At 36.3% G+C, this 14,318-nt stretch overlaps 3 protein-coding genes and 1 long non-coding RNA gene across 5 annotated transcripts; all 4 read left to right on the top strand.

Moving 5' to 3' along the window:
* The first annotated feature begins 92 nt into the window (after nt 1-92).
* On the top strand, nt 93-887 carry LOC103853947 (nodulin-related protein 1). The gene has a single exon (XM_009130845.3). It carries the CDS (start codon nt 200-202, stop codon nt 701-703), a length of 504 nt encoding a protein of 167 aa, XP_009129093.1. The 5' UTR covers nt 93-199; the 3' UTR covers nt 704-887.
* Nucleotides 748-2,379, top strand: LOC103853946. 2 transcript variants are annotated; one of them, XM_018656137.2, is made up of 4 exons: nt 748-984; nt 1,433-1,522; nt 1,599-1,695; nt 1,818-2,374. In XM_018656137.2, the coding sequence occupies exons 1-4, from the start codon at nt 834-836 to the stop codon at nt 1,954-1,956; spliced, it is 477 nt and encodes a 158-aa protein (XP_018511653.1). In that variant the 5' UTR covers nt 748-833; the 3' UTR covers nt 1,957-2,374. The 2 variants fall into 2 exon arrangements, with proteins under 2 accessions (XP_018511653.1, XP_009129090.1); XM_009130842.3 differs by lacking the exon at nt 748-984 and adding an exon at nt 1,012-1,340 and having other exon boundaries at nt 1,818-2,379.
* A 1,164-nt stretch (nt 2,380-3,543) lies between these two features.
* On the top strand, nt 3,544-4,975 carry LOC103853948 (uncharacterized protein At5g01610). The gene is made up of 3 exons (XM_009130846.3): nt 3,544-3,772; nt 4,245-4,299; nt 4,386-4,975. The coding sequence occupies exons 1-3, from the start codon at nt 3,581-3,583 to the stop codon at nt 4,766-4,768; spliced, it is 630 nt and encodes a 209-aa protein (XP_009129094.3). The 5' UTR covers nt 3,544-3,580; the 3' UTR covers nt 4,769-4,975.
* Nucleotides 4,976-9,191: 4,216 nt separating this feature from the next.
* Nucleotides 9,192-9,743, top strand: LOC117131719. The gene is made up of 2 exons (XR_004454896.1): nt 9,192-9,259; nt 9,408-9,743. It is a non-coding gene; the product is annotated as an uncharacterized LOC117131719 (long non-coding RNA).
* Nucleotides 9,744-14,318: the final 4,575 nt, after the last annotated feature.

Here is a 14,318-nt window from a genome sequence, read left to right as displayed (position 1 = left end):
CGTGGCCACCGGTTCTATTTTCCCGTGCCACACATCAAATCTTCAACCAACTAATCCTTACATATTGAATGTTTTAAAGTAAATATGTGGTGCAAGAAGTAGTGGATAAAAAAGAATAAAGGCAAAAAAGAATAGTAGACAATAAATATCTTGTTATTGTACATTTCCACATTCAAGATTGTCAGGACAAACACGAAACATGGATTTTCTCACCGATCAACTAAAAAAGAAGTTCTCCGACAAGAAACCAGAAAGTTCAGAACCGGAGACGAACCACAACAAAAACAAACCCGGTCATGCCGGTCCAACAACTCATAGCGGACATAGGCCAGCTACCAACGCTGAGCTCATGGCTAGTGCTAAGATTGTAGCCGAAGCTGCTCAAGCCGCTGCTCGCAATGAGACTGCCAAGCTAGACAAAACTAAAGTCGCCGGAGCCACCGCTGATATTCTCGACGCCGCCGGTAGATACGGCAAGTTTGATGAAAAAAGCGGTGTGGGTCAGTACCTCGAAAAGGCTGAAAGTTATCTCCACAAGTACGAATCTTCGCACTCCCACTCCTCCAGTGGTGGCAGCCACGGCGGTGGTAGTCACGGTGGAGGTGCTGGAGAACCGGCGGGTAAGAAAGGGGATGAGAAATCGGGAAGTGGTAGCCATGGGTTTGGAGACTATGCTAAGATGGCTCAAGGTTTCATGAAGTGATTAATGTTTTAATTAGTAGATTACAAATAATTAAGTATCCTTGCATAATTACTTTTAGTAAGTTGTGGCTTTATGAATTATTAACCGTTGGATCTGTGTATGGTGTTGGAACTTGCTGATGTAAAATAAAATGTTTCTGTTTTCTTTTCTAAAAAATGTTGATCAATTCATGTTCTTCTCTACACATGAAGAAGTTATGTGCAATGGACATAATTTTCAAATAAAGCTCGAATTAATTGCACTTTTCCTTCAGTTGAGAAGCCTTAGAATCTTGAAAACAAGTGAGAATTTTTTTTATTATCATATAAAAGGAATATATATTTCTGAAAAAAGCTTTTTATTATCATTTTTATAAAAATCTTGAGGATTTCTCATCTTATCTCCTCCTAAGAAGTCATTTACCATCCCTCTACAAACAAAAAAAAAAATCTAGAGGCAATGATGCAAACAAAAATTTCTACTTTCTCTCGACCAAGCTTAACTCTCCATGAAACAAGAGCAGTTCATCATCCTCGTATCTCCATGGCTCTATGCTCCTCTTCCTCCTCCTCATCACCATCGCCTTTTCACCATCTTCTCTGCAGGTCCACCTTTCCTCTCGCTGCCTCACTCACCCTTCTCCTCTCTCCTTGCGTCGGTAACTACACTATCTTCATTTTTCATCTCATTCAATATAATATATGTGTATGTATCATCATCATAATTTGTGTATTCTCGGATCATGCTCAGCCGAAGCAGGCTTAATGTCCGGAAGTCCCGGAATAGAATCAATTCCCGGTCCTGAATTACCAAAGCTCGAGTTCGTTGACCGTTTCAATGGTACTATACTCTTTCAAATTCTTGAATTCTTTATGTTGTGTCTGTCTGCTTCAAGAAAAATGCTTGTTCATTGCAGCTAAGAACCAGAAGTTCTACGCTGAAAATGATTCAAGGTTCAAAGAATCTCCAATACTCAAGAAGCTACTCGAGAACTCCAAACTAAACAAAGAAAAGTAAGTGAAAGTCTCATCATTTTATTCCTTCATGCATGCCCATTTGGTCTTCTAAGTGGTACAGAGCCAAGATTGTGGACATGTGACATTGGTGTTGTGTCTTTTTTTTTTTAATCCTTCAGGAATGAAAAAGCTATTCAAGACAAGTATTGTCTAAGAGGAGCAGAGTGGGGAGTAGGAGACTGTTCAACCAATGGAATGACAGATGAAGAGAAGGAGCAATTCATCACAATGTTGAAGAAGAAGACTGGTCTTGAATAACATTTTCAAAATCACAGTTATTTATGTTGAATTAGAGTCTAGAGAATGAGATAATCTATGCTAATGTAGATCAAATCATTTTGATATCCACGAGAGAAAGTGAAGCAATATCATTCACAACTACTGATTTATCTATCAGCTCCAGGGCCTTCATCTTCTTTATCAGCATCAACCGCCACAATGTCCTCTGGTTTCTTCTCGTTGGCCACAAACAGCTTGAAGACATGAAAGGCCTCTCTATCTGAATGTTCTTGATTGGTTCTCTAAGTAGATTCATCATGATTCTAAAATTATCCATCAACACATGTCTCTTCATAAAGTAGCTTCCTCTCTCCAGCAACCTCGTGTTGTACTCTATCATCTTAAGTAACTCCGTACAATCTGTTTCAAAGATAACGAAATGGATGTTTTTATCACACAGCTTATATAACATGGATTTATTTTCCGTAAATAAACCAAAGTGAATCAAAACTAAACCGGAATTCGGATTGAGATGAAGTCGCCGGTACAAACATGAAGTTGGTTTTTGAAATGATTTGTAACCCTCTGCCTGAGCTAGATGTTTGTAGAATAATTGCATTAGTGCTGAGCTAAAATTATTGTTAGCCTCTCTGCTGTAATATCGTTTTATTATTGGGTCCCACCGCATCTTCTCATCATCCAATAATTTTATTCGCTTTGAAACTAATCATGCATTTTCTACAAAAAAATTGTAACAATTTCTACGTTGCACGGAAGCTTCATCGGACGTCCGCTTCCCGCTTCGGAACAGGAATCGGAATCGGAACCTTGTGGAAGCTTGCGGAATCTCGCTTCCAAAACGTTTCTAAAATATTCTCTTTAAAAACATGTTGGAAGCTTATGATTCCGTTTTGGAATCACGCTTCTATTTTTTTTTAAATACAATGTATATCAATAAAATATAAAACCATAGTTTAAATCTATATAAAATAAAAAAATAATAGTAATGAATATTGAATTATAAATATATAAATATCAAAAATAATACTATAAATTATATTTATGCATTGAGATTTTTTATTAAAGCTATAGCACATATTGAAACATATTGTGTCAATTATTTATGAAGTATTAAAAATAACTAATATAATATTTTTTGTAAACATAATTTATGTGTATTTTTACAGTTTTAATATAAAATCATTTCAAAATTATTATAAATGAATAAATGTTTTATTTCAAATTTAAATCATATAATTTTAGTCCTAATTTTTAAAAAAATTTACATATACATATATATATATATATATTTATATATGGATATACGCTTCCAACACGTACCCGCTTCCTAATATTTTAAAAAATCTCGCTTCTGCGCTTCCTTACGCTTCCGCTTCCACGTACCCGCTTCCGTTTCCATGTAACATAGAACAATTTATAAATTCTAAATTAGATTTTGAAATAATTAATTTTCAGAAAAGGGAAACTTTAGTTTGCAAATTCAAATTAGACGGTTAGCGAGTCTTCTTCCTTGTTTAATTAATAAAATATTTTAAAAGTTTTCGTAATTTGAAAATTAAGCCAAATATAGCGGTAATTAATTAAACTGAAAAAAGTAGATTGAAACACCGTCGTTTGGTATATCTTTCGAACAATTGGCCAAATGGAAACATGTGAGTCACCGTTTTCACTCTGTTCTGTCACACTTTTAAAAGCTGTCTTTACTCTCTCAGAGAATCTAGAGGAGAAGAAAATGGAGAAAGCTTTAACGAAAGTGACGAGCTTCAAAGTGGGAGGTTCATGGATCTCGAAGAAAGCCAAGGAAGAGCTCTCTAACATCACCACTGACCTCACTGTGAGTGCTCCTTTGATGAATCTTGAATCTTTTCTTGCTTCTTTATTTTTCTCTGGGGGTTGGCATGTAATTCATGTGTGATACTGATGGGTTTGGTCGCATTTGAGTTTAAGGTTTTGCGTCTGGTTAAAAAAAAGGGATTCTATTGTTCAAAACTTTATGTAGTGATGTTACAAAACTGTGGAAGAATCATAGATCTAGGAAGATCTGATTGTTGTTTACTACAAAAGATGAATTCTTTTAGCAATGATGTGTTCTTGTTATTGCTTTTGACCTAAGCTAAGAGCCCTACGTTGAGTTGATGTCAATTCTATGACTATTCAAGTAACATGATCTATAGGTTACCTTCTATGTCTATCTTTATAGGTTTGGCTATTTATTTTTGATATATGGTTTATTCTGCACTTGTTTGTGTTTTTCATTGCTACAAATTGGAAACATAATGTTGATGTTGTTTCTTTTTCTTTTCCAGACTTTCTCTAGTACCGTTGAAGAGAAAGCCAAATGGGTTTTTAACAAGCTTAAAGGTAAACACCATTTTTATTATTCTCATTGATAAACAATCTAAGAAGATTCCGACAATTCCTAACCTGATGTTCCTATTTTAAAACAGGAAAACCACTCAAAAGCTTACCAGATCTTCTCAAAGAATACAACTTACCACCAGGACTCTTCCCACAGAACATAATCTGCTACGAATTCGACGAGACAAAGAACAAACTTACGGTCTTCTTCTCTACACCCTGCGAAGTCACATTCAAAGATGGATCAGCGATAAGGTACGCTACACGCGTTAAAGGGCTATTGCTTAGAGGGAAACTGATGGGTGTTGAAGGAATGAAGACCAAAGTGTTGGTTTGGGTCAAAGTCACGACAATCTCAGTCGAGAGCTCGAAATCGGACAAGCTATGGTTCACTGCTGGTGTCAAGAAGTCTCGATCCAAGAGTGTTTATGATACACCACATGATGCTATCAAAGTCGTTGGAGAGTTTTAAGATGGGTTATTATCATATTTGATTAATGAATTTCATATTGGTTATTTGGGTTTATTTGCATATTGGAAAGAGGTATATATATAACTCTCATTATGGTCAAATGTGTTTGTGTTTCCATGGGGCTCATGTTTCTTACATTATGCAAGTAAATCAAAAATGTTTTTCAAAATATAGTGACATTGAAAGTAACCAACGGTTATTGTTATATTTTGTTGGCTTATTGTTTAAAACTCAAGTTATATAGTATAAATTTCAGTCTTGTTTACGTCCTGAGTCTTGTTTTAGCCAATATTCCGATCTTGTTTACGGCACCCCTTAGAGCACCCGCAATGGTGTTACCCAAAAAGATTCTTTAGAAAAAGTGTATTTTAATTTTTTAAGTATTATTTTTTTTCTTTTTTAGATTAAAAAATAAAAAATAATATCAACCAATCGCGGATCGCCACATGTCGTGGAGATCCGCAAATAGTGCAAGGATTCACTAAGAAAGAGTTCTTATTTAGAGATTTTATGGATTGAATTCTTAACTTTTGGTGGGATCTACTGATTATTTAATTTTTTTTTTTTAAAGATTCCCATTGCGGGTGCTCTCAGATCTCACTATCTCTTGTGTTTTATTTCGACCAATTTGAGACATGAACTCTGTACCAAGATTATGTTTTGTATACACACCAATGTCCGGCCCAAATAAATTGTGAATGTAAAGTCCAAAACTTCCTGGAGCACAAACCACCATCCACACTTTTGAACGGCAAGCTCGTTTAAGATTATCTTGGAGGGGGAATCAATAATGAGATGGTGACAAAAGAATTAAATTATTTAAGATTTCTTTTCTTTTCAATTATTATTTAAGTTTTCCTTACCATAGTTTACTGTGAAAAAAATCTTGCATCTTTATAGTTTTATAGGATCCAAGAAAGAATACATTAAAACGTGGAGGTTTTCATAAAAGTTTTGAATGTCTTTATGTGATTAGTAATCAAAGTTCATAAATTCGCAACTCTTTATGTAACCCATCACACGTTTCCTCTTTCACCATTTGATTTGATGATGGTGCCAACAAATGTCAGGAATAAAATCAAATAAATCATAATATTCACGGCAGGATCGGAGTGAACTTTATGTTTTGTCTTAACAAACAGCTATTATGATTAGGCTTATTCCGGCCATATACAAGGGTATTTGTAGGCTAGGTTACACAAAAGCTGAATCAGAATCGGAATTTTGTGAAAGCTTATAAAATCTGTATTTAAAACATGCTGGAAGCTTACGTTCCGTTTTGGAATCACAATTCCGTTTAAAGATATGTCATAAATAAATATAAATATAAATATAAAATCATGTTTTGTGTTTTTATATAAAATCTAAAATTTAATAGTATTGAAATAGAGAGAGTAGAAATATGCGAATATTAAAACTAATGTTATAAATTATCTTTATGTACTGAGTTTTTTTATTAGAGATATAGCATATATATTTTCAAATAATCATCAATAATTTATGAAATAGTAAATAATAATTTTATAAACTTAATTTATTCGTACTTTCACAATTTTAATATGAAATCATTTAAAGTTATTGTAAATAAATTAATGCTTTATTTAGAATTCGAATCATATTATTTTTAGTAAAAAAATTTAGGTGGTGTTATTCAATTAGTGATTTAAAGTCAATTATTAATGTTTCGTAATCTATCAAATTTTAAAAAGTTAAGATAGTTTAAAGTTTACAGATTTTAAAATTTTTGCACTATGCACTGGATTTTGAGTTCAATCATTTATTCATGAGACTCTACAAGAAATTATTTAAAATTTATCTAAAATACAAAGAATTTTAAAATCCTTAAAATTTAAATAACACTAAAATTTTAAAATTGGATCTAAGTCATTCATTGAATAACACTAGATTTTAAAATAGAATTTATAATCATCATTTGAATAATAGTGGATTGTATTTAGATTTAAAATCTATTAAAATACATGATTGAATAGCACCACCTTATAATTTTTTTATATTTTAATATAAATAAATAGATATATATGAATATTCGTTTTCAACACATACATGATTCCTAATTTTTCTAAAAATCTCGCTTCTACAGCTCTATACGGTTATGCGTCTGTGTACCAATTCTAACTGAAGACCGTGAGAATGGAGGTAAATCTGCTTCAATACAGAGAGAAAGATCAGAGGAAGCTAATGAAAGAAATTATTCTGGTTGTTGTTCAAAACAGAAGTGTTTCCAGGTTATTGTAAATGACCAGACTTCAGAGAATGGGAAGGGAAGCACAACATTACAGTGATGAATCTATTTGTGTTTGAAAGATTGAAAAATTGAGGAGATCGTAGAGGCAGTAAAAGGCAAGGTAGATTTGCAAAGAACATGGTGAAACGGTGATGAGTCTTATGAGTATAAAGACGTGTACATTAGGTTCATGGAGACTAAAGCTTTGGTTGAGTGAAAATTGTAAAAAAATCGTGAAGGGATAAAATGACTTTTTAGGAAAATAAAAAACATTTATTAAGTACCAAAAATCTGCTTATATCAACTATCAAATTTAGCAATTATCAAGTTTCAAATATACAATGAACCGATCAATTAAATCAAGCTATATCTATAATTGCATATCAAAAACTATCCCAAATGAGAAAATGTTCCATTGCAGGTAATATCAGCTTTTTACTTTTCCAACTAGGTAGTCATAAACTTCCATCTTTCCTATCCTTGCTTTAATGTGAATGGAGTGTATCCAGCATGAACCATGAACATTCCTTTGTGTAAAGGCAGGTTTATGTTGTTTCAAAAAGCAGAAAATATCAAAGTACAAACCTTGTCAGTGATCTCTAATGTTGTGCCATATGTCTTGAAGATCTTAGTGATTTCCAAGCACCGATTGCTTGCAGCAAAGTGAAGAACAGTCCAGCCTGCTTCATCCATGTTGTTGATCATAGAATCATCTGCACTTACTAGCATTTTCACTACCTGCAACCAGCAAATGATTACACAACTTCACAGTGTGAATGAGCTAGTAGATTAATAGCACCACTACAACCTACGATTACATATTCTAAATCCCCTAACTTCACTACCTCAAGACTAAAGTGACAAAGTCAGCTAACTTCTCCTTACAATACATACAATTTTCTCAAAGGTTTCTAACCGGTTAAAACCAGATTATGCAGCTAACTTTATTACCTAAAGATTCCACTCACAAAAAGCATTTATACACTAAGGTTTCTCATCATTTGATACAAGGGAAATCACTTTTGTTTTGTAAGACTTCACATCATGCATAAGAAGGGGTTGACCCTTTTTATTTGATACATCAATCAATGCTCCTATTTTGTAGCAGATAGTCACAAATCTCCAATTTTCCTCGGTTAGCTGCTATGTGAAAAGGTGTCCTTGAGTCTGTCAATGTCATTGATATCGGCACATGTCATAGAACACGTAAATAAAGATTTTTTGAAGCTGACTATTCAATAAAGAAAACAGAAAAGAAAAGAGAGAGAGAACCTTGGCTTCAAGTTCTTCAAACTTTCTCTTCCACTTTTTAAAATGACTTTATCTATCTATATGATATTATTTTGTTCTTTCTTTGTGTATTTTATATAAAAATTCATAAAATTTAAAGGAAATCGTGTCTATTAAATTTATTTGTATTCCTTTAAAATCTAAAATAAATCTTTTTGAGAAATGCATTAAATCCTCAACAAATCATTTAAAATACTTAAAAGTCTATTATTTATGTCTTCAGTTGAATTTTTTTTTAAAATTAGTTAAATTCTTGAATCTAATACCATCTCCAGATACATAGCCCAGAGAATTATTATGATAACTAAAGAAAAATTATTTCTAATACGGCTCTAGCTCACCTTTAACAGTCTCTCATTCTCTCATACTAATGCTATGTTTCTCTTTCATTTGCTTTGTTTCGTCTCTTTTCTACTCTCTATGTTGGCAGCCGAGATATTTTCGGAGGTATGAAAATTCTTTTCTTTTAATAATTTTGTTTGCATAATCTAAATTTTGGAACTTCAATTTCTTTCAAGTTTCAATGTAATTTTACTGGGTTATCTTCACCAAACTTCGATGTTTGTCTTTTTATCATTAATTTGTGTCCATGTCGTTCTCTTGTGTGGCTTTTGTTGGTAAATTTGGTCAGAATCACTTATGGGTTTCTAAAAGTTTCATTCATTTTACCTTCTCTTATGTCTATGTTGTTCTCTTGTTTGGTATGACCGCTTAGATTAGATATTTATGGGTTTCTCATAGTTGCATTCTTTTCATCTCAAAAGCTATGGATTTATGATCAGAAAGTGTAACTTTTATCTTTTTCCAACTTGGTTCAAGATTCGTTGTAATTTTACTGGATTATCTTCACCAAAGTTCAATATTTGTCTTTTTTATAAGTAATTTGTGTTCATGTTGTTCTCTTATGTGACATTTGTTGGTAAAGATGGTTTGAATCGCTTATCGGTTTCTCAAAGGTGCTTCTTTTTACCTTCTATCAGTGCGTGTTTTATCTCCAAAATCTACGATCATAATTTGCAACTTTTTTGTTTTAAATCTCAAACTGATCGAATTAGTGTATGTATCCATCTGAGATTTTTTGTTTTATTTGTTGTTTCTTTGCAGTCAGTATGTGGATCGTTGATGTAGACTTGGCCCTTCTTGCTCTACAAAATGATGATGAAGACTTGGCCTTTTAGTAGAATAGAATGAAGAAAATAAACTTAAAACTATATGGTTTTCAATCATACTATAATTTGAGAGCATTATATTTTAGAGTAAAATATAGAAATTTTTTTATAGAATACCAGTTGAGATGGTTTGATACCGTCCTAGCTTTTATTGTCAACAATTTGAATTTCTTAAAAATAAAAATTAATAATTTTATTATAATAAATTAATTGGCTATTAAGAAAGAGTGACGTGATAAATGAATGTATAATAAACAGAGGAAAGAAACCGGTTCTTGTGTTCGTTCACCCCTGCTTTTCTATTTCTTTCTAATCTTTTATCGTTATCTGCGATGGAAGTGGTCTTGAGATCAGTATCTCTTGTGTTTTCTTTCAACTAATTTGAGACATTCCTGTTGGGTTCCTTCTAGATGGAGGAAACCCAATGGGTTTGGTTGGTGATAACCAAACTTGGTGATAGGCTACTGAAATTAGTCCATGAGATTAGTATTGGGCCTTGGAGGTTATTAAGGTTAGTGAGACACATATATAAAGTCTCTTAACCCAGTTTGTGAAAAAGACAGGACACATAACACAAGAAAGAAAGAAGAGTACTCAAGAAGACTCTTGACAAAAAAGAGAGAAAAGAAGAGAAGAGGCAGATTTTCATCTGGGTTTGTCAAGGCAGGTTTGGAGGGTCAAACGGATCCTGATCGCACTGATATTTTGTGGGAAGCTTCGTCAGTCAGTGGGTTAAAGGTTCACCGAAAGGATTTGGATTCTAACGGTTGGATCTTCTGTTGTCTGGGTTTTCGTGAAGCTGGTCGTCACAGTTCTTCAGTGGTGCTGTCTTGAGTGTTTGGTAAATCCGACGGTGAGATCTTCTCTGATTGAGCTGAGATTTGGCACAGGTATTGTTGACTTGTTCATCTTGGATTTGTACGGTGGGATTAGTCTCTGGTTGCCGGAATCCTTGTGAGCTTAGGTCGTTTGGTTGCTGCCGGTTTTGAAGCTTTGTGTTGCTCTCTTATTGTTGTTGTTCTTGTGTTGGAGATAGCTCTTTGAAGCTATTGTCTCTGTTCTGTTCAGGCTGTTGAACAGGGAGGACGTGGTTGTACTCACATACATTTATATAGTGGATTGTTGAGTGGACTACGGTCCCGTGGTTTTTCCTTCTCACATCGAGGAAGTTTTCCACGTTAAAATTGCTTGTCTCATTTTATTATTGCTTATATCATATCCTGCAATTGTCGAAGTATTCTCCTCTCAGGTTCTCACAAGGTCAGGGGAAACACGACCGCTAAGTTCCGCTGCGCCGTGTCCGTTTCTTATTTCCCCAACAGTGTGGTTTCGGAGCTAGCGTGATGTGCTTACCCGATCCCAACAGAGTGGTATCAGAGCTTCTGGTTTAGAGCTTTGGGTTTGATAACTTCGGGTTATTGTTGCTTGTGAGAATGATGGAAAATACGAGCAGGATGATAAGCTTGAATGGTGCTAATTATCATCTATGGAAGGGCAAGATGGAGGATCTGCTCTTTGTTAAAGAATTCCATGTTCCAGTCTTCGAGGAGAAGAAACCTGAGGAGAAGACGGATCAAGAGTGGAAGCTGCTGCATCGCAAATTGTGTGGGTTGATAAGGCAGTGGATAGATGATAATGTGTTGCATCATATTGAGACTGAGACGGATGCTCGTTCTTTGTGGAAGAAGCTGGAGCGGTTGTATGCTAGGAAGACCGGAAACAACAAGATGTACATGATCAAGAAGTTGATTGAGCTGAGGTATCTGGAGGGAACTCCGATGACGGATCACTTGAATGCGTTTCAAGGATTGCTCAACAAGCTGTCTGATATGGGCATCAGGTTTGATGATGAGATTCACGGTCTATGGCTTACTTTACCGGATTCTTGGGAGGTTTTCAGGATGTCTCTTTGTAACTCCGCGTCGGAAGGTGTCATTTCGATGGATTCAGTGAAGAACAGTGTTCTTAATGAGGAAGCAAGAAGGCAATCGAATGCTAGCAGTTCGCGTTTAGATGTCTTTGTTACTGAGTCAAGGGGGAGGAGTTCGAGTAGAGATCCCAAGAGGGACAAGAACAGGAGCAGGAGCAAATCTAATAAATTTGCTAATATGGAGTGCTATTTCTGTCACAAGAAAGGGCACATGAAGAAGGATTGCTGGAAGTTGAAAAACAAACAGCAAAGTAATCAAGAAGAAAAGGTGGATCGGGTGACTGCCACCGAAGATCAGTTTCTCATTCTTCTTGAGGGTGATGCCATTAATGTCGCATGCCAAGACACCAGTTGGGTGATTGATAGTGGAGCTACTACTCATGCAACATCACAGCGGGATTTGTTTTCTACCTATACTACGGGTAATTATGGTTCCGTGAAGATGGGAAATGATGCGATGGCTCAGGTTGCTGGCATTGGTGATATATGCTTGGAGACTAGTCTTGGGACTAGGTTGGTGCTTAAGGATGTTAAGCACGTTCCTGACATTAGGATGAATCTGATATCGACGGGAAGACTTGATGATGAGGGTTATTTCAGCTTGCACGGTGGTGGTAAATGGAAGCTCTCTCGTGGTTCTTTGATTGTGGCTCGAGGTGAGAAGTCTTCATCCTTCTATTGGATGCAGGCTAAGGTCTCCAAAGATGCAGTTAATGCCGTGGAGAATGATAATGCCATGGAGCTATGGCATAAGAGACTCGGTCACATGAGTGAGAAGGGAATGACTGTGTTGTCTAAGAATGAGGTGATTCCAGGAATCTCTGGTCTGCACCTGCAGAAGTGTTCGCATTGCTTTGCGGGAAAACAACACAGGGTATCTTTCAAGTCTTCTGCGCCTTCTAGGAAACCCGAGGTACTGGATTTGGTACATTCAGATGTGTGTGGTCCAATGAAGACAAGATCTCTTGGCGGCGCATCATATTTTGTGACTTTCATTGATGATCATTCAAGGAAGTTGTGGGTATTTCCTATGAGGACGAAGGATCAGGTGCTGGGATATTTCAAGCATTTTGTGGTGTTGGTTGAGAGACAAACGGGGAAGAAGCTGAAGTGTATCAGCGGTGATAATGGTGGAGAGTATCTTGGACCATTTGATGCTTATTGCAAAGAGCATGGAATAAGGCATCAGTTCACGCCACCTTATACTCCACAGTTGAATGGGTTGGCTGAAAGGATGAACAGGACGATTGTCGAGAGGATGAGATGTTTGATCTCACAGTCAGGCTTAGCGATGACTTTCTGGGCAGAAGCTTTGAACACGGTGGTTCATGTGCTGAATTTGTCACCAAGTGCTCCATTGGATGGTGATGTTCTAGAGAGGGTTTGGACTGGTAAGGATGTTTCTTACAGTCACTTGAGAGTCTTTGGGTGTAAGGCATTTGTTCATATTCCCAAGGTTGATAGATCGAAGCTTGAGATGAAGTCGCGGCAGTGTGTGTTCATCGGTTATGGTCAGGATGAGTTCGGATACAGATTTTATGATCCCGTTGAGAAGAAGCTCGTAAGGAGCAGAGATGTTGTGTTCATGGAAGATCAAACAATTAAGGATATTGACAAGTCCAAAATTCCAACTCAGGTTTATGAAGGTTTGATCGATATAGAGGCTACTCCTTCTACATCAGTCCACGGTGAGGTTGAGGTTGAGGTTCAGGATAATACACCCGGTGCAGATGCTCCCGCACATAAAGATGGCACTGGTGATCATGGTGACGATCATGGTGAGATACCAGCTGCTGAGAACCAACCTACTGTTGTGAGAAGATCCGAGAGAGGTCTTAAACCGTCGACAAGGTATGATCCTAGTGAGTATGTTTTACTTACTGATGGGGGAGAGCCTGAAAGCTATTATGAAGCTTTGGAGGATGAACACAAAGATCTGTGGTTTGGAGCCATGGATGAAGAGATGGATTCTTTTGAAGAGAATCACACTTTTGAGTTGGTGGAATTGCCTAAGGGCAAGAAGGCTTTGCTTAATATGTGGGTGTACAGAATTAAGCATGAAGATGGAAATAATCCACCCAGATACAAGGCTAGATTGGTTGTGAAAGGTTACAGCCAGAAGAAGGGGATTGATTATGATGAGATCTTTTCTCCTGTTGTGAAGATGTCATCCATTCGGGTTGTTTTTGGATTGGCAGCGAGCCTTGATCTAGAGGTTGAGCAAATGGATGTGAAGACTGCTTTCCTTCCTGGTGATTTGGAGGAAGAGATCTACATGGAACAACCGGAAGGCTATGTTAAAGAGGGCAAGGAAAATTTGGTTTGCCGCTTAAAGAAAAGCCTTTATGGATTGAAGCAAGCACCGAGACAGTGGTACATGAAGTTCAAGTCTGTTATGGGGGAGCATGGTTATGCAGAGACTGATTCAGACCATTGTGTTTTTGTGAAGGTGTTTGGTGATGATGATTTTATCATCTTGTTGCTGTATGTCGATGACATGTTGATTGTGGGCAGGAACATGGAAAGAATTAAGGAGCTAAAAGAGCAACTTGGGAAGTTCTTTGCCATGAAAGATTTGGGTCCAGCGAAACAGATTCTCGGTATGAGAATTGCGAGAGACAGAGGTGAGAAGCTGATTCACTTGTCTCAGGAGAAGTACATTGAAAAGGTACTTAAAAGGTTTCACATGGACAAGTCTAAAGTGTTGAGTACTCCGCTTGCACCACACTTAAGACTGAGCAGTCAACAGAGTCCGAAGACATATGAGGAGAAGGAAGATATGGCGAAGGTTCCATATGCTTTTGCAGTGGGTAGTTTGATGTATGCCATGGTCTGTACAAGACCGGATTTAGCCTACGCCGTTGGAGTTGTCAGCAGGTTTATCTCCAATCCGGGGAGAGAACATTGGAATGCTGT

This window comes from Brassica rapa, chromosome A02 (genome assembly GCF_000309985.2).
Source record: "Brassica rapa cultivar Chiifu-401-42 chromosome A02, CAAS_Brap_v3.01, whole genome shotgun sequence".
Classification (NCBI taxonomy): domain Eukaryota; kingdom Viridiplantae; phylum Streptophyta; class Magnoliopsida; order Brassicales; family Brassicaceae; genus Brassica; species Brassica rapa.
The sequence above is the reverse complement of the archived record's forward strand: the minus strand, read 5'-3'. Positions and strand labels throughout refer to the sequence as shown.

Excerpts from the sequence above, each read along its gene's own strand:
- LOC103853947 (XM_009130845.3), top strand. The coding sequence starts at position 200 with ATGGATTTTCTCACCGATCAACTAAAAAAGAAGTTCTCCGACAAGAAA.
- LOC103853946 (XM_009130842.3), top strand. The coding sequence starts at position 1,142 with ATGATGCAAACAAAAATTTCTACTTTCTCTCGACCAAGCTTAACTCTC. Across the intron at positions 1,523-1,598 it reads GTTCGTTGACCGTTTCAATG|CTAAGAACCAGAAGTTCTAC; the intron begins GTACTATACTCT and ends TGTTCATTGCAG. Across the intron at positions 1,696-1,817 it reads TCCAAACTAAACAAAGAAAA|GAATGAAAAAGCTATTCAAG; the intron begins GTAAGTGAAAGT and ends TTAATCCTTCAG.
- LOC103853948 (XM_009130846.3), top strand. The coding sequence starts at position 3,581 with ATGGAAACATGTGAGTCACCGTTTTCACTCTGTTCTGTCACACTTTTA. Across the intron at positions 3,773-4,244 it reads ACATCACCACTGACCTCACT|ACTTTCTCTAGTACCGTTGA; the intron begins GTGAGTGCTCCT and ends TTTCTTTTCCAG. Across the intron at positions 4,300-4,385 it reads GGTTTTTAACAAGCTTAAAG|GAAAACCACTCAAAAGCTTA; the intron begins GTAAACACCATT and ends ATTTTAAAACAG.